This window comes from Apteryx mantelli, chromosome 21 (assembly GCF_036417845.1).
Source record: "Apteryx mantelli isolate bAptMan1 chromosome 21, bAptMan1.hap1, whole genome shotgun sequence".
NCBI lineage: Eukaryota > Metazoa > Chordata > Aves > Apterygiformes > Apterygidae > Apteryx > Apteryx mantelli.
The window spans coordinates 151,753-170,448 of NC_089998.1; the positions used below are offsets into that span (position 1 = coordinate 151,753).

General features: G+C 37.6%; 1 protein-coding gene across 1 annotated transcript in view; it reads right to left on the bottom strand.

Moving 5' to 3' along the window:
* Positions 1 to 248: 248 nt before the first annotated feature.
* The window catches only part of RALGPS1 (Ral GEF with PH domain and SH3 binding motif 1), a 137,683-nt gene continuing 119,235 nt past the window's right edge, over positions 249 to 18,696 (bottom strand). Inside the window, exons 13-21 of the mRNA XM_067309295.1 lie at positions 12,812 to 12,938; positions 11,756 to 11,907; positions 10,501 to 10,552; positions 10,154 to 10,234; positions 7,687 to 7,792; positions 6,801 to 6,893; positions 6,519 to 6,624; positions 5,535 to 5,626; positions 249 to 4,739 (exon numbers count right to left, since the gene is read on the bottom strand). Of these exons, the coding sequence (XP_067165396.1) occupies positions 4,710 to 4,739; positions 5,535 to 5,626; positions 6,519 to 6,624; positions 6,801 to 6,893; positions 7,687 to 7,792; positions 10,154 to 10,234; positions 10,501 to 10,552; positions 11,756 to 11,907; positions 12,812 to 12,938 (839 nt within the window). The 3' untranslated portion in view covers positions 249 to 4,709. The remainder of the gene's footprint in view (positions 4,740 to 5,534; positions 5,627 to 6,518; positions 6,625 to 6,800; positions 6,894 to 7,686; positions 7,793 to 10,153; positions 10,235 to 10,500; positions 10,553 to 11,755; positions 11,908 to 12,811; positions 12,939 to 18,696) is intronic.

The window sequence follows — 18,696 nt, forward strand, 5'->3', positions numbered from 1 at the left end:
CAACATGTAGGTCTGGCAGCGATTAAACACATTTCTCTGGAAGGCAATAGAATAGGCTTGTCTTCACTTCTTTGGACTTTCCAAGTCTTACTTGAAAGAACTACAAATTTGGAGGGATTTTCAGTTTTCTATTACAAATTTTGATTCTGTTGTATCTACATTATTAAATGACTAGAGGTTATGCAACTATAAAGTCTATTCTTCAACTGTGTCATCATTCAATCACAAATAAAACATGCTTGCTGCCTTTGAGCTGAAAAGTTCCTTCTTTACCTTTACTATTCTTTTTCAAAGTATTTTATTCTTAACAGCATACATACTTTGCACATTTTTTCATGTTTAAATTTACAACCAAATGCAATTCCTGTCAAAGTAAACATTTTTTACGTTAAAGTATTTAATTAGTGAAACAATCATTATCAATGTAACAAGCTGAAAAATACAGCAACTTGATACAAGACTGAGGTAACGAAATACTTTGCCAAAAACCTAGATTCCCACACAAGGGTTAAAAGTTTAGTGGTTATTATGGGTGAGACAATTCACAAGAATTATAGAAAGAATCTTTACACAAATGGCATGCAGCGGACTGCTGGAAAATACGGCCAAAAATAGTGCAACAGTTTTCACAAGAAACAAATGAAAAGGTAGAAATTGGTATCCACTATAATGTGACAAATGAGTTGCAAATTTGAAAACTACTCTTTGCCTCATTTTAGTGCTATATGGAAAAACATGCATTTTGGCACTGAATTACATTAAAATTGCACACTAATAAATTAATAATATTACCTAAATATATTTTATGTCTTCACAACTCTGAAAACAGTCATTCTGAGATAAGGTTTATTTCTACACAGCTATTATAGGTATTCTCTTTGATGGATGAAAACTTGTATGGTTTGTGATATTTTTGCAAAAATGATATTTTAATTAGTACTGACATGCACCATGTTGTGCTTTTAATTCACAATAAAAGTATCAGATACAGAATGCTAGCAACAACCCAAACCAGTAGCTACAAACTATTTGACGCTTAAAAATTCATCTAAAATTGGATTGAGATATTTTTAATAATATTCTTACATCACTCCATCATTCTGAATCTTTTCTTTTTACTATTATGCAGCAATTTCACAATTGTGCTACACTGAAAAGCCATTTACTTGGCTATTGTGCAAGACTTATTTGCTACGTTCATCTCTCTTCTATATAATGCTTTTAACACTCAAATGATAACAGTGGGAAGGCATTCAATTTACTTTTGACACGTTTCCAAATTCCAGGTTTTTGAGTAGGATTACTCGAAGGGCTTAATTTCTCCACAGATGCACTGATTTCTGTTAATGACAAATGACTGGATATAAGAATTGTTCTGAAATGTTTTCTCTTTTTCATGCCCCGCTATTTTGGGGCCTATCATTGTTTCAGGTAAAGACACTTCCCTTCTAGTTGGGAATCTGTTCCACAAAAAAGAGAAAATGGACCATTTTGTAACTTCTCCAACAGGCTCTATAGCTCTTAATTTTGAGAAAAGGTGTATTTTTGAAGGATAGAAAGCTCTGCCTCTTGTGAATACAATAACATGCATAATGCTTTAGGGACTTTCAAGCTATTAAGGTCTGAGTGTGTACCAGCTCATTCTATTGCTACTGTATCAGTCAGCAGTTACTGTTCCTTCTGAGACAGACTTGTCGCACATAAGCAAAAGTTGTTACAACATCCACTAGTTTATCAATTGCAATATGATGGAAAAAAATGTCATGAGTCATCATTTGTGTTCTCTTCCAATGAATCACATTAGAAATGAGTAGGTATTTACATATGTCTAATGCATGTAAATGTCATGCCAGTAAGTGTTCCATTTTAAATTCATCTTACAGTTAAGAGAGACCAGGTTATTCCCTTTTAAGGGGAAAGGGCTACAAACAAGGTAACCTTTAAAAAACCTTACTTACACATCTCTGTTTTGTTTAGTGCATCATTGGTTTGGACATCATTCTTGATACTTGCAGTTAAGATTTACTTGCACATATACTGCCCTCTTTTTCCCAAAAATATTTATTGGTTGACCTACCTGAAAAATAGCTACACTCTAAGGGATAATATTTTGGCAATACCTTCATTAGATCTTTTACCCTGCCTCCCCCTTTTTCAGCCTTATATCACAAGAGTCTTTCTTTGCATGTGATGGCCAAATGCACGTTTATGCTAGACAGAAGCATTTGGTTTGCTTATTACCCGTTCAGTCTGTTATGTGGGTCTCCTTACAAGAATTATACATCCTTACAAGAATTCTAGAGACTTTCAAAGCTGTTAAAATAAATAAGGCTTATCTTGCACCTGGAGGAGATAACTCATCTAAATACAATTGATAAGAAGGCCCCGATGTCCTGTGGGATACTATATTCCAACACACACTTAAACCTAGGAATGCAGGGATGTTTCTGCTATAGCAGTGATTCAGCACCCCTTGAATCACAGAAGTTCCCTCTTATTATAAATCTGCACAGGGATGGAGAAATAAGACTCTGTTCTCAGCTGTAAGGGTGTAGGTCTAATCTAAAATAATGATGAAGTTGCACAAGGTCCAAACCTTCTGAGTGCTAATAATACACATGATACACATGGTCATAGATGGCACATACTTATCTTACCACATTAATTAAAATGACAGTCCATGTAACCCCTGCATCCTCATCAATAATCTCATTGATACTAATCACAAACATCCACTTGCGTCCCTGTCTTGGAGAACAATTCAGATTATTCCATTTTCTAAGAGTCTGAAGTCACATACTGATGACAGACTTTCACCCCATTCAAAAGCTTTTACACTGACTCTAACAGTGTTAGATACTTTATCCTTGCAGATACTGAGGTGGTTCTTTGCTGTTAAGACTTGCTTTAATTTGGCAATCAAAGAAAAAAAATTTTTACTTTGCATTACTACTCTTTTTACACAACTCCTGAGCTATTGAAGAAACTGTCAGCTTTATATAAACTCTCGCACATCCCAGGCTCTAAATGCAGGAGTTGTCAGGAACTGGCTTTCTTGAAAAGCTGGTGTGTATCAGGTTTCATTCTCAGGACTGCAACACAAACACTTAAGAAAACACAAAAATTACACTCAACCTAAATTTAACAATACAAGTCACTTTCTTATTTTGTTAGAAAAGTTTCAAAATAAAAATTTTGAAAAATTGTAATCATGCAAGTCCACAGAATAAATACCCTTATGCCAGGAAGCTTGTTCTAATACAGGCTTTGTCCATACAAACTGACTTCTGATTTCTTCATGGTTTGTAAGCTAGAGCTTGGCTTGCAGGTCTCTCCCCCATGTAGTTTGCCCTTCAATTCCAAGCCAAAGAAGATGCAGAGCACTTGTACTCTAAGGACATTTATTAAGTCTTAGAAAACTCAGAAGAGACTTTTGTTTTCCTATGATTAATAAAGTCTGAATACTGATGTCTTATGGCAAAAGAGTCTAAAGCACAAGAAGTGCTAACTTATCACTGGAACCAAAAAGCACTCTGACCCATAAGAGTGGTAGGGCACAGGAAAGATACAGCTCTTGATTTAGGGAGAGTTCTTTCAGAGCAGAAGGCTCACTTACACTCTTTTTTTTTTTTTTTTTTTTTAATTTTCAGGACACTGGGATGGAGGTTTCTTTGTACCTCCTACACTGCCAGTGTTGTCCAGCTCTCATCCCCATCACAATTTTGTAACAGCAGCACCGTGTACCAGTACTATATATCATACAGGTGCATCATGTACTGGAACTGAGTGAGACTGAGTCATCCACAGGAAAATAGAACAGAAATATAACTATATGGAGCCATTCTGAGGAGCCAGGGTCATGTGATATGGAAGACCTGAATACCTGCTTCCCTGTATTGAGGGATTTAAGATGAACAGCATCCAGATTAAAGAAAAAACAAACATGTAAGCAATCATACCAGTAGTAAAAGAACCCAAGAAGACTTTTAACACAGCATAAATTTAAACAGCCTTAGATCCATTGTCATGGCATTCCTGAGCAGCATAATTGAATAAAACTGAAAATGCTATACTAACTGTCCTGTGCCAAAATACATTTTTTCCAAATAGCTCAAATGTGAACAGTAAAATTGTCCAGAAATTTGATACAAAATCTGAGGCAGCCACATTGCCAAGCAACTCAGTGCACTTGTTATAAAAATGTTGTTCTACAATTTTCTATTCTAATTGACACTTTGCAGCAAGTTAACACTGTCAATTATTTTGTGCATTAGAAAGAACTGAAACCCAACATGGGCCAAATGTTCTTCAGTCACACAAAGCAGCTTAATAATAAAAAGAACAGTTTAAAAAAGAATAGGCAGAAGATATGATGCAAAGTTTGTGGCTGAACATCAGTTCAGGGCAGTCTGTGACCACAAAATTAAAGTTGAGGGCTCTAGAATCCTGCAGCAGTCAGGATTACTCCTCTGTCCACCTAAATTGTCTTTCACTCAGTGCATGAGACTTTATCTGGTCCTAAGGACAACATTCACTTTCTGCTTTTAAAACCTGTGTCAGAATCACTTTCAAGTTACACAGGAAAGTGCTGAAATATTTGTGGCTGGCTCATGTCAGGAAAAACCATTCTTTTCTCCTCTTCCTCCTTAGAGAACAATAGTTTGTTTCTTCAGTTTGGCACTTGAAGTCACACCACATAAGAGAGGAAATTACTCGAATGACATTAGATTAGCAGGTACCTGGAAGAGAATGTAAACTATTCAGCAGTATAAAGCTTCTGAAACTATTACGGCATCAAGAAACTACAAGGTTACAAAACACAGTGGGCTGACACTTTATTACTCAGTATGACAGCGTGATCAGTCCCTAACAGGCCCCAAAGCAGGCTAACCCCATAACCAGAAGGAAAGATAAAGACCCAAATGGTTTTTCTATTTATGGACCAAATCCAACCAAAGTATTCTAAGAATTCATCAGCATGCGTTGGGGCAGCGGGGTATGGCGGGCGTAAAGAAGATTCTCAAACTCCATCCTGTTTTATCTCCTACATGGAGCAGCATCCTAGTAATATAACCTTTGAAAATCCTTTTAAGAATGAACATTTTCCTCAGAAGAATGAGGCTGCTATCTAAAGGACAAACATAGCATCTTATGGGACACTCTCCTCAATGCTACTTATGAACCCAGTCATCAGAGTAAATGCTGGCATGTTTGCCACTCTATTCAAGAGAAAGCTCCTTCTAAAGTAAAGACGGGGTTACCTCACTTGAAGCAGTGAGTGTAAAGGTTGTGCACTATTAAGGTCACCAAACCTATAGCTAGACCTGCACAAATTGTGATTTTTAGTGGGAATTCTGTAGTTTTAAATAACTTTTATTCCTCCTATTACAAAATTGGATCAATGCACAAAACGAGGAATTATGTCTGTTCCCACAGGACTGTGCGCACACAGTTTGGAAAGAGGCATCTTCCTCTAATAAGGGTTTTCTGGAAAATAAGAAAAATTGGGTAGAAATACAGTTTCACAACCTTACCTGAGGCCTGTTGCTTTTGCATGCATCATCCAAATGCTTATGCCATAATATTGCATGAAACCTTGAACCAGTTTGGAACTTGTAAACATTGCCTACAAAATTAAGAAAATCAACGGCTCTAAATTTGCAGACAGAAATATAGCTTCAGTGGATTTCTGTTCAGAAGCCAAAGTTCTTAAGTAAATAGTTAAATTAATTTGCACCTCAAACAGTCAGATAGCATCTTGCTAATACAACAGAGCCCATGGGAGGTATGTTAACTAACAATCCATGGGTGAAGGGAGCGTAAGAACATACATGCTCTGCAAAGCTAAGAGGAGTATATGGGCAGTGAGGCCAAATTACAGTCACAGAAAAGACCAGTCAGGAAGGTGAACAGATATAATTTACTTTGCTCCTAGCTTTCTTCTCGCTAAGTCTGCTGTGGTTACTGCCAAACTTCTTATGGATGTTTTTGATATTTGTGAACTTGTGAAGTTGAAAATGTGGGAAGGGAAGAAAGCCTCAAAAATTTTTATGTAACCTCTGAAAGTGCAATATAATTCCAGGGTCTTTCTGACCTTTTAAAGTTTTTGAAGTTTGATCAAGGTGGAAGAGTTAAGGCACTTTGGAATTAATTGCTAAAAAGTAATCCAAAAAAATTATTAAAAAAATTTTTTTTGGATAAAGTTTGATGTTTGAAGGGTTTCTGTAATATTTAAATGGGCCTCACTGTAAGTCAAGATTTGATATTGACAAATTTTAAGAAAGCAATCTCATATTAGTCAGGCAATTCTTGCAAATCTTACAGTAACTGTCAAATGCAGCAAAACCTCTGCAGGCACCACAGAAACACCACAGGGTTTGTGCAGGTATGTTTAACTCCATTTGTACCTTTCCTTGAAATTCTCCCTCTTCAGTCTTTTAAATGAGTGTCACTGCAAGTGCAGTTATGTACAAACACATGAAATATAGTGCAGAGAAGGTCCATCCTGCAACATCTACCTTTGTCAGGGTTATTTAGCTGGAAAATATCAGGATGTTCAGGGTCATCAGGCAGTGCCACCATCCAGCCCACAATGGAGACTTTTTTACCAGGTGTGGATTTATACTGGAAGAGATAGATCAGTCAGTCACAACTGAGACTGTATTGGGAATTAATTTTTGACTGTAAAAGTTGTGCAGATGTGGCTTAGCCTGGAACAATAACAAATACACTTAAAATACCCTTCCAGATCTGCTTATAAATATGCAATTTTTGTTTTTAGAACAAATTTTAAGCCTTACATGTTTTCTTTCAGTGCCTCTTAAAGATTTTGCTCCAAAGTACAGAAGAGTTGATCCTGAAAGTGTAACCCAGTATCTAGTCCATGAAGAGAGCTAAATCAGAAAGCAAAAAAAGAATTAGGAAAAACTTATCATATCTCAGACATTTCAAAAACCTATTCACCAGCAAGTCCAAGTGCTGCCAAATTTAAGTTCAGAAGCAAGGAATGGAGAGTTAGATACAGTGTCTTCTGGTGTAACTCATCCCAGCTACCTAAATTCTGGTGCCTGACTATGAACACAGTCCATCTTACTTGGATACCTGATGAAAATCTCTGAACTGATTGCTTTGCAGCAGAGTAGTGTGCTGCCTTCTACAGGATACATTTTACACTTCTGTGTTTAACCAAAAATATTCATTGGAATGTTATTTCTGCAATTCATCAAATCTTTTACGATTGGACAGGAGGATTTCACATACAAATCATCAGTGAATGCTAAAGAAAATGAAAAATTACCAAATGTGTAAGATCAGAACCATTTAGGGCAAATATGAATGACCTTGACTCTTGTGCTAAGGGTGGATGCCTTGCAGCCCTCCTTTTTCACCATGACACCAAGTTTCTGGCCCTTCAGAAATGCGTGCAGACTTATAGAACTGCTGGCCTCTTGTTCTGCTGCCACAATCTAGAGATATCACTTGCATATAGAGAGAGAAGCAAAGCTGCTGTAAAGCATATGACAGGTGAGGATGACAACCTTATTAACCCAGTTAAATATAAAGTGATTTTGCAATAGATTAGAAAAAGGAATGTTATTTTGTTTGGTATCATGCTGCAAGTTGAATCTAATCCTGGAAATTAAAACAGCCGCTACTGAATTAGAATCACAGGAAGGGAGCACTTACAGTAGGTTTCTTGCCTTCTTTGAGCAACGTTTTCCTTCTTAAGGGCCCTTCCATGGTAATGACTCCTGTGGAACTACCTAACGTGCAGCTACAGGCCCCTGTTGGGCTGGCAAGACAAAATATCACCACACATCTTTGAGCAGACAAATAAGAACAAAAAATAAGCAACATAATTTAACTCTAAATACATTTTTCCTGCATTACCTTGCATATATTGTATTATCTGACAATTAACTCTATTATATATGTTTTCCAGATCTAAATATCAAAAAGGAACTGGATCTTTGAAAAATCCTTAGCAGATTAACAGAAGGTTCTGTTCTTGGGGCTTAGAAATTAACAAAATAAAATAAAACAGAATAAATACTGAGGTCAGAAGTCAAAGGGAAAAGAGGTAGTTTTCCATTTTATGCTGGTAAACTGCATAAATTATCTGGACTTCTGGAAACTTGCAGCTTAATATTCTGGTAATAAAGTTTCCCATAAATGTAATTTTATCTCAAAATAAACTTTAGCTATCAAAAAGAATGAATAAAATTATGTTGGCTAACTGGACAGAAGTTGGGAAAACTAAATAATAATGCAAATAACTTAACGTACAGCAATTAAAATATTTTTTCCTTGTGCGGTACGAACACAGAGCTTCCTACATATACCAGTGAAAAAATGCTGCAACCAAAGAGATCCGAGTACAAGTTAAGTTAGAAATGTAGACTGTCATCAAGAACATAACAACAAAAGATAGATTGGTAGGAGAGGATCTACTAGAATTATCTGCTGCTAATCTCTTTTCATTGCCATGTGACTACAGCCCTGTCATTTTGATATAAAGAAGGGCCAATGCAGTTTGCCAGAGCCAATTAAATCACATGTGATAATGAATACAAGGAAAAGGATATGCACACGATCTACCATCCAGTTGTGAAAGAAACACCATTCTATTATGAACAAGCTTGACAACAGCATATAAACACAGATGGGTGGAAGTGATATATACACAGCAACACCACCAATAAAAGAGCTGCACTTCAAACTGGCAGATGCTGCTTCTTTGGTTAAATGGAATTGCCCTATCTGCGCTAATGGGCATTCTTGCCAATCCTAAGAGTTTTATAAAAGAAGCAGAAGAGGATTCCGGAAAAGGAAGAATGAATACAAGCATCAGAATTACTTAACTATGGATAGATGTGAGAAACATACTTTAGGGTCTAATTCTTTTTGTGGATTTAATATGCCTTTCTTTTTTTTGGGCTTCTTATTTTTCAAATTTCTAGCTCTTATAAATTTTGAAGCAAATTTGTCATAGACGTGTAAGAGCATTTTCCAGAAGCAGATATAATGGCAGTCACTGAAATATTGTTAAATAATTTTTTCCTGTATTTATTTATAATGTATACATTTACATTCCTTTATAACTTACTCTGCCTTTTGTTGCTGGTAGATTTTACTCGCTCAGATGAAATGGCTGTACTTATATTTACATATTATATCAACATTGCTACAAAGGCTGGAACAGACTAATTCAGATAAAATAAAAACTGACTGCATTTAAACTGCAACAAAATCTCAGTATTTGTAGATTACTGTTTCTGGGGTCTATTTTCTTTATTGTTCATATATACTTCTTCACTTCCTGCTGTCACAGAATTTTTCAAGCCCAGGTCAGGTATGGATGCGATGTGAGGCTTCTCCCAGCTGTCTGAAGTTGGCCTCATCTACTTCTTCTATCTGATCAAGCGGCCTATAGCAGAAACTCACTGCAGAGTCACCCCGGTTGGTTTGCCTGCTAATCCTGACCCAAGAGCTCTCGGCTGGCTCTTCTCCCTTCCCTTGGCAGAGCTCCACGCATTCCTGCTCCTCTCTCACATAATGGGCAGCTCCCTCTCCTCGCCTTCCCGGCCTGTCCGTCACAGCACTCCGGGCACGCCAGCTATCCCACCATGTCTCCCTGATCCCAATGAGGTCATAGCCATGCAGCTGCACACAAGTCTGTAATTGCTCCTGTTTGTTCTCCAGGCTGTGTGCATTAGTGCACAGGCGCTTAAGAGAGGCTCCCCAGCGTGCTCATTTCCCAGGAAGGGTATGAGAGCTTTCCCCATAATGTGGTCCCATAGGCACTTCCTTATTTACCTGCATATGCTCGGGGTGATTCCACGTCAGCTGTTTTGTTGATTAAGAGGTCTCTTCTGCTCACATCACCCCGGACCCTTTGCTTGCCAACCCCATCACCACTTGGTTGTTGGTCATTCTCTCCCTCCTCATCATTCCTACTTTAAAGCCCTGCCTCCCAGGTTGGCCAGCCTGTTGGCAAAGATACTTTTGCCCCACTTCACCAGGTGGACTCCCATGAGTTGATATGGTCATCCAGGGATACTTTTCTTCACAAAATACATTAGGCTAGGAAAGTGTAGAGACTCAAATGAAAGTTTAGCAACACACACTAAGCAAGGTAGACCATGAATGGTACCTGTAGACACAGCTTTGACTCCTGGGAGAATTCCGGATTGGTACCCTCCAGTTGGGTCCCAGCGTGGCATACAAACGACCCCTGTTTGTGAATGTAAATATCTCATGAGGAAAATTCTAGTCTGAGATCTTCAACAATTAGACCTTGAGAAACATGACAGAAGTAGTTCCCATGGGAAAAACCACAGCAAGTTTACAGTGGTTTACTTCAAAAAGTTCACCATTTTTTCTTAACAAATCAATAATTTGATAAAAATAACTCCTGATTTAGGGTTTTCCTGTGTCATTAGGGAATTTTTTAGCTAATTCTGTATAGTGCTGAGTTAGTGTAAATGAAGACTAACTCACCTTTCAAGTCCTGAAGACAGCTCCTCACTAAATTCTGAGCTTTCACTGCTATCTAGAAAAGGAGGAGTACAGAGAAGGAGTAAGAAAACCACCCAAGGGAAAATAAAATGTCAGTGTAGGTGGATCATCAGAATAATCTTTATATAGTACTATGGAAATTGCTTATTCAAATCATGTTTCAGAGTTGAAGTCTTTAGAGCTTAAGGTAAAATCTAAAATTGGAAGAGGCTTACATGAGCCTTCCCATTTATGTTTATGCTGTGTTTTAAATACCAAATGTCTGCATGTTATTTTCATAATGTTGCTTTTCCTTCAAAAAGCTGAGTACTTCAGGAATATAAAATTAAGTCAGTTTGTAAGACAGTATTTCTACAACAACAATTGTAGGTGGATTAAAGTTATTAGAGTATTAGACACGGTATCACTGTTTGGAGAGTATGGCAGCTGTATGCTGCTGCTTGGAGCCATAACAAATCAATGGGATGGCATTCACAATGGCGGTCCCTATTTCTCTTCCAAGCCCATGACCAATTTCTTCCACCTTCCTTGGCACAGCTGTTTGACTCACATACATAGAGATTGTTCTAATTTGCCCAAGATCTTCTACCACTCAGTACAATACAGAGCGACCAATGTCTGTATTTTCAGAAGTTCAAAGACTATCTTAGTGTGAAGCTCTCCTTGATCAAGTATCCTGCAGCACTCACAGTCTATTTCCTATCCTAGAGACAGTCATTTTGTTTTTATTATTATAATAATTTTATTAATTATAACACCATAGTGTAGTTGTCATCATCCTCTTTTACAAGTTCATTATGCTTCTTCTCAAGTCTCACAGAGAGCACAGCTATCCTATTCTCCTGTCTTCTAAAATATACCATTAAAATAAGTTTTCTTTGTGAAAATGTAGCTTTTGAAATTTATCCTCTTTTCAGTAGCACTTTTCTTTTCTTTTGCTAGTGAAAACTGACAAACAGTCCATGTTACATACAGAGCATAGACAAAGACAATCTTCCTTTACGACACTTCTGTCAAAACCCTCAGTAGGTAACCGAGGAAAGTTGTTTGAGATAAAGTTGAATAGGTAGCTGAGTAGCAGTTCTGACCTATTTTCTTCTATAAAAGGGACCAACCTTTGTCCAGCAGCTAATGATTTTCCTAATTTCATATTTTTGGGCATCCTTGTGAGTTTCAAGAGAACCAGTACAGAAAAGCAGGTACATCTCCCTACAGCATTTCTCCCTACAGACCTTACCTATGGAAATGCCATTAGAGAAAACAGAGCTTAGCACGTGGTTGCGGGCAGGGCTGTGCGATTCCAGGACACTGTCATCCAGCAGATGGCGCGGCTTCTCTGTTGGGAACGTGGCACTTTTGCTCTCCACTACACTGAACTGACACATCATGCTGGAGAATCAGAAAGAGAAAAATGCAAAAAAGCTCTTAAGTAATCTGATAACAACCCTATCCTCCTGATTTTTCCACTCAGGCTATGCCTCATCATACAATGATCATAAATGTCAGCAAGTTCTTAAAGAGCAGGCAGTTAAATGGTACTTCCCACATTTTCCTACTGCTTATACATATGCTCCTTGACTACCAAAACAAGTTTCATATTTTTGTGGCCTTTACAATTCACCATTATAATTCCCATCTGCAGAAATGTATTAAGTTTTTTGACTCTTCTCTGTACAGAAGCCGAACTACTTGGGTAGAGACAAAGGTAGAAAAGCAGCGAATCCACTGCTCAGTGGTCCTTTGCTAAGCTGAACTAATACACTGGCACTCTGACTTTGGAAAAGTCACATAAACTTCTTTTTCCTTAACCATTAGCTGTGAAATTTGTTAGACACTGAAACTTTAACTGGAAAGCAGGTGTTCTTACTTAACTGGGTAAATGTTAAAAAGAAAAATGTACATAATACATGTTACCCAGCTAGAACAGTGCAAAACCTCACAACTTTCCTGAATAATAAAGAAGGATCACCAAGCAGACAGTAAGTTTCCTTAGATGTATTACTTAGATACTAAAAAAAAAAAATCTGTTATACACATCAGACATCTACAGACCAAAGTGGATATGCAGCTTTTGAGTACTGCTATTTTCTGGCACTAGCAGAAAATAGTGTTAGTAAAAATAACAAAGTGTCAAGGTATCTCGCTGGGAAAACCTAGAGAATACACAGTAAAACCTGAAGCACTCTTACAATTCAAGAAATGGAAGAGGCAAATACGAAAGAGTGTTCTACTGCTAGATTAAATCTTTGTGATGCATGAATTGCTTGAGGGTGAGACAGACTGGAGTACCTACTTGTTTCCCAGGCTGTGACTCTTCCTGTGCCTTGGTACAGGAGGCGTTGGTAGACCTGCTGCCACTGAGGCATCAGGACATGTTGGTCTCCTGCCAAATTTCATAATTGCGGACACTTCAGCTGGACCTAAAAGAGAGATCAACTAACACTGAAGTGATACAAAGAACAGAAACTTCACGGGCTGTTTTGTTTAGCCATTGAATAAAATGAATTATTACAGATACCCAGAAGGCACCATTTCTGAAAAATGTTTCTTGCATAATGGGGTTACACCATCCATTTCTGTTAAGAATTCATCTTTATTTTCTTGAACTGTCTGGAAGACATTTTCAAAACAGCTTTAGACATACTTTTAAGGATGAACTCCTACAAAAAGTCTTGGCATCCATACAACAGCTAGATATGCCAAAGTGTAATATGCAGAGCCATAAAGTCAGTTTGTATTTCGGGTGTGAGCAGGAATGTTCACACATATGTTCTGAATTTTATTCACAACTCCAATCAACTGTAAACAATTTGCTCATTCTGACTCACAGCTTAAGCATGTAAGAAAAAGCAGGGGCTTTTCATGTTTCTAATGGCCATACAGATGTATTATTTCTCAGTCATCTATGAGCTTTAGGGATGTCTCACTGCAATTATTCTTTCTCTCATTTTACAGATTTTATGAGGCCCCACGGAAAACATGGACAAGCTGTTCTTGTTCCAGTTCCTTGATGCTGTTTGCAAAAGGCTGGCAGGGAACTTTGCGATACAGCAGAGAACAACATGGCCTATCATCATCTTCAGTGAATGTAAGGCTATTCTTGGCTTCACAATAAAACGATTTCATTTTTAAATATTTAACTGTGACGTTAACACTGATGACAAAAGTGGGAGTGACGGTCATGAAAAGTGGCTGCCTGCCCCACCTCTCCAGACTTGGTACAAATCAGGTAGCAGCAAAACAAACTTCCCCCTACATTACAGGAACCACTTCTTGAAGGCTCCAGGGACCTTAGTCTATTCAACTTCTAGCCTCTAATCTGAAACTGCCCATAAGAGGTCAACAGAGACAGAAACTTCATGATGTGAAAAACCACACAGAGCTATCATCAGAATCCATTCAGAAGTGTCTGGACTCAAATTAGTGATAAATAGCAGTAGAAAAAACATTCTGGGGCACAGTTTGACAGCTAGTTGTACCAGAAATGATTTTGCATCTGCTATGTCTCCAGCTCCCTTCCTCCCCAAATGCAGAAATTATTCATCAGCTGCTTCTGTCTTGAACATTCATGGGACACAAGAAGGAACAGGACAATGAGTAATGAGTTTGCCCTGCTAAAAGGCAAAAAAACCCCCAACCAAACCAAACCTTAAAACAGATGCAAGGTTCTTTACTGTCCATATCCACTCTGCAATCTAGACTTACATCAAGTTTTGTGAGATACACGAACCAATTCCCAATTCCTTGTATTTTCACTTCCCTATAGCCTAGACTCAGGACTGTCACTGTGAGCTGAGTCATAACCAGAAAGAATTACAAAGGTTGTTCCCTGGCTGTAAGAGGAAAAACCTTATTCATACAATGTTCTGTAAATCTGATCAAACCATCCGTCATGCTGTTTAATTAACATGTAAAGGAGCCTCAAAACAGAGAAAGATGAAACCACTTCTAGCAATAGAAGGAGAGAGGAAAAAGTTCATTAGAGGAACCTTCGGTAATATCATTTATCAGATCAGCAATTTAGTGGGAGAACAAAAAGAGAAAATAGTTTATAATACTGTTTTCTACCTTCTTCCTGCATAGTTATATACAGGAGGGCTTTTGACTGCTTGTCTTTGCTACAATTTGTTTATCACACTGTTGAGAATTTATGAAACATGACATTAGTAGCGTGAGTCACTCTGGCATATGTGGCTTCAGAGAAGGTCTTACATTTAAAGGTCAAATGCAATTCTGAAAAAATGCACTTTTAATCATTTCTTGATCCAGAGATTCAACCAGAACCATATGCCTGGGAAGATTTGAAGAAAAAGGCTGAGTACAATGTTCTGCTGCATTTTCAATTAAAATTTTGTTGAGTTTGGGCTGTAAGATGACATTGGAAGCTTTTTCTGCATAGGCGATAGAGTTCATTTTCCTCTTCTGCCATGGAGGCGGAGCACAGGTTGGAAAATAAAAAGAATGAATCAGAGCACAATTAGGCGGTTAGTTTAGTGTAAAAACTTTTGAATTAGTATTTCACCAGGCAAGATTTTCAGACCTAATGCTGAAATCCTATTAAGATTAATTAAGGATTAATGCTTAATCCTATTAAGAACATATATTTTGCTAATGTCTTTTACTACAAGATTTCATTATATATTCTTAAAATTTGAGCAAAGACCAGCCAAATGCATTCAGAAGTTTTACAAACGTTTACAGCTTTTTTTTTCTTTGTTCTAAAATCTCCAGCCCTTATGACAAATTGGGTCCACAGAAAAGAGTTCTCTCTATATGCTCAGTTTGCAGTGAATTTCTGTCAGATGTTTTCATGTTACTGGTGAACAGTGAACACTGAAATACTGAGGACTGTTTACTGCCTTCTGAGATGCTTAAACTATATCTGAACCGAGACTCAGCATGAAGACTGTGACACGGGAAAGAATTTTCCTGAAAATTATGAGCATATGTGCATATATGAGCAAGAGTATAATCTGAAACTCAACAAGAACTTTAGTGTTAATGAGGCTACTCTGAGTTTATCGTCTCAACTTGTAATGCATTAAGCCACTACTTGCCCCTTAATCTGGCTGCAGGATTGGTTCAGTTTTCTATTACTTTCTGTTGTGTTGTTCAAATCTTTCTCTTTGGTGCCAGAAACTGGATTCTAAATTACAATTCATATTAAGTCCTTCTAAGTAGATGACATTATAATTCACTGAGAGCTACTGAAACACTATGCTCAGTAAATGATTAAAACTACAGCCTATGGAAGAGTAGCGATGCACATCCCTAAAGGCGTACCAGTATGATGCAGTGTTTGATTTCTTTGATTCTAAGACAATTTTCACAGAGACAAAGCATAGAGACTGCACCACAACTACTTGCCTAGAAAAAGAGCAGCAAAATAACGAGTCTTGTGCTGACACAATCAAGTCATAATGAAATCCAAGTCAGTTAGATTTATCTGCAAGTATTTTAAAGTATTTATAGGTTCAAATGCTACCCCTATCAAAACCTATAAAAATAATAGATGTCATCTGCCAATAGAAATAGTTCTTTGAGAATTTTCACTCTACAGTCCCTTCTCTCGGAAATTAGACCTCCATTAAGGAAGCATGGGGTTGAAGTTTACGCTAACATGAATACAATACAAACAAAAAGATTTAAAGACTAATCACTATAACTCAGTTTTAGCAAGAGCTTTCATTAACTGGACATCCCCAGAACAGAGAAGTTGATTAAAAAACCAAAACAAATAATATAAGGTGTCTAAAAGGACTTTATATCTCAGATTGAAGATAGATTACAGAATCTGTTGTATCAGAAATCAGATTAGGTTAAAATATTGCCTGGCTAAAGTAAGAGGTGTAAAGAGTGAAAGAATTTGTGGAAAAGGGTATAGCAGCCTCACAACTTAAGCCAACAGTGCCAGCCTGGTTTCCCTGCTATTATATATGGCAACTGTGATTGTTTTAATCAGTCCTGTGAAAAGAAATGGACTCATTCTAATTCCTAGTGATGTGTCGATAGTGGAGATCCTGATGAAAGGAAACAACATGCTCTGTGAGATAAGATGAAGACAGAAATATCAGCTGTGCCGATATTACTCTGTCTGGAGCGACCATTTTCCATGTATTCCTGCATCTTCATCTCCAAGGCAAGAGGAGAAAATACACACAGCTAGGCTCTGCTAACTTTGTGCTAAGGTAAAAAGAATCAGAGCCTGAACACCTTTACAAAGTCTTTGCATCTGTTCTGCTGTCAAATGCCTATGAAGAGGCAGCTGCAAAGTTCAGAGTTCTCACAGAACAGACACTCTGCTGCAGGGTACAGTCAATTCAGTAAGAAGCCTGGGGCGCAGAGGATGTCAGCGTGTACGGTGCACAGAGGAGATGACCTCATTTCTGTAAAGGGGTTAGACAGCCTGTGCTGAGAAGGGATGCCAAAGTAGAAAGATACTGATGAAACCTGCAAAGACCAAGTGATGTTCATGAACATACCAGACTGCTGAGCGATTAGCTGGGGGAGCTACGCCTGATACTGCTGATAACAAAATTCCAGTACTTAAATTCACTTGAGACTGAGTTATTTTGCCCTTTTTTCCAATAAGTGAAGTCATCTGCTACTGCTAACTCTCTTCTTTACTCTCCTGGCTTCCCTCCTAGTGCATACTGTTACCATGATTGCTATTCTGTTATGCTGCCTTTCATGGAGACAAAGCACTCTTAGTAGGATTTTCCAGTCAGCTGGCATGAACAAGGGCTAGTTTGGTTTTCATTATTTCTCAGCATCATTTTCAAGGCTATGCTGACATGTACAAAAAATAGCATATAAAAATATTAAAACATTATTAAAATTTGTTTACATTAGGAAATGTGAGACAACTTCATCAGAATGAGCTGAGTGCTGTTTAGAGATCTGTGGCAAGAACATTTGGAAAAGTTTATACATATCCCAAAGGATCTCACTGTTTTTTCCTTTGCATAATTTTTCCATGAATAATCCTTCAAATGTTATAAATGAATGTTACTTTTGCAATCCTTCAGTAGAACATGTGAACATCTACAGTCTCCAGAGCTTTCAAAAAAAGCAACAGGGGAAGAAGTTATAGTTTACAGTTTTTCTCTGCTAAATATCAACCAGTAAACTAATAGTAGGCACCCAAACAGAAAACTGAAAATGAGTTGCATATCAGATGCTGAAAAACCAACTGACAGGGGTTTTTTTGGATGGTAAAATAGTCTCAACTATTTGTTATTTTTTGGTGAGCATCTAAGAAATAAAATAGGTTTTACCAGCTCTGTTTCTAAAACTTAATAAGGACATTCAAAGCCACCGACTCTAGCTAAATCTCTGCAGTAAATTTTTACTGTTCTGTTGCCATTGTTACAAAGTCAATGGGTGATAATAAAAACTTTCATATACAAAGACCTACTTGCAAAACAGACGATAAAGAATTTTGTGCACAGAATCAACAAAAACACAAAAAGAATGAAATCTAGAATGATAGCTATTTTAAAAACAACGTTTTCATTTTCAAAGTATTCCTCTACAATTCAACTAAATCCTATTAACGCATTCAACATGCAAGAGAGACATAAATTATGCCTGCTTCCCAGACAAGAACAAATCAAGAACAAGTACCAGAGTGCTTGGTTGTCCCTCCCCTTGTGCCCCCCCGCCCCACCCCCAAGCCACGCTAACAAAATACCCCAGTGTGTTTTGGTCAGACAAATTTAAGTCTGCCTGCTCTGATTGGAAACAGCATGGAAAGGCCTGTTGCTACAGAGGCTACGAAGATGATTTTCATTACTGCATGAAGCACCCTTTCTTCAGAGGGGCTGTAAACTATTTTTAAAATCACTTCCTGGGAGTAAAGGGAGCATAAGGATTTTGTGCATCTACCACATGATCCCTGTTGCTCTAATTAGTGTCCTATTCTAATCCCCTCCCCCTGCCATGCTAGATAACAGCAAAAGGTATAAATAAATTTATAAAAAGTAATTTGGAAACCTTACTCTGCCATGCATTTCTTTTCCCTAAGGACAGTAACTGGTAGAGAGTATTAGTCTGTCTATTTTAGCAATTATGGAGGAGTAATTCTAGAAATTTCACACGAAGATAAAAATTAATTCACTGTTTTATTCCAGAATTTACATTTTTAATCGTCAGCAGATCCACATTCTGTTTTCATTT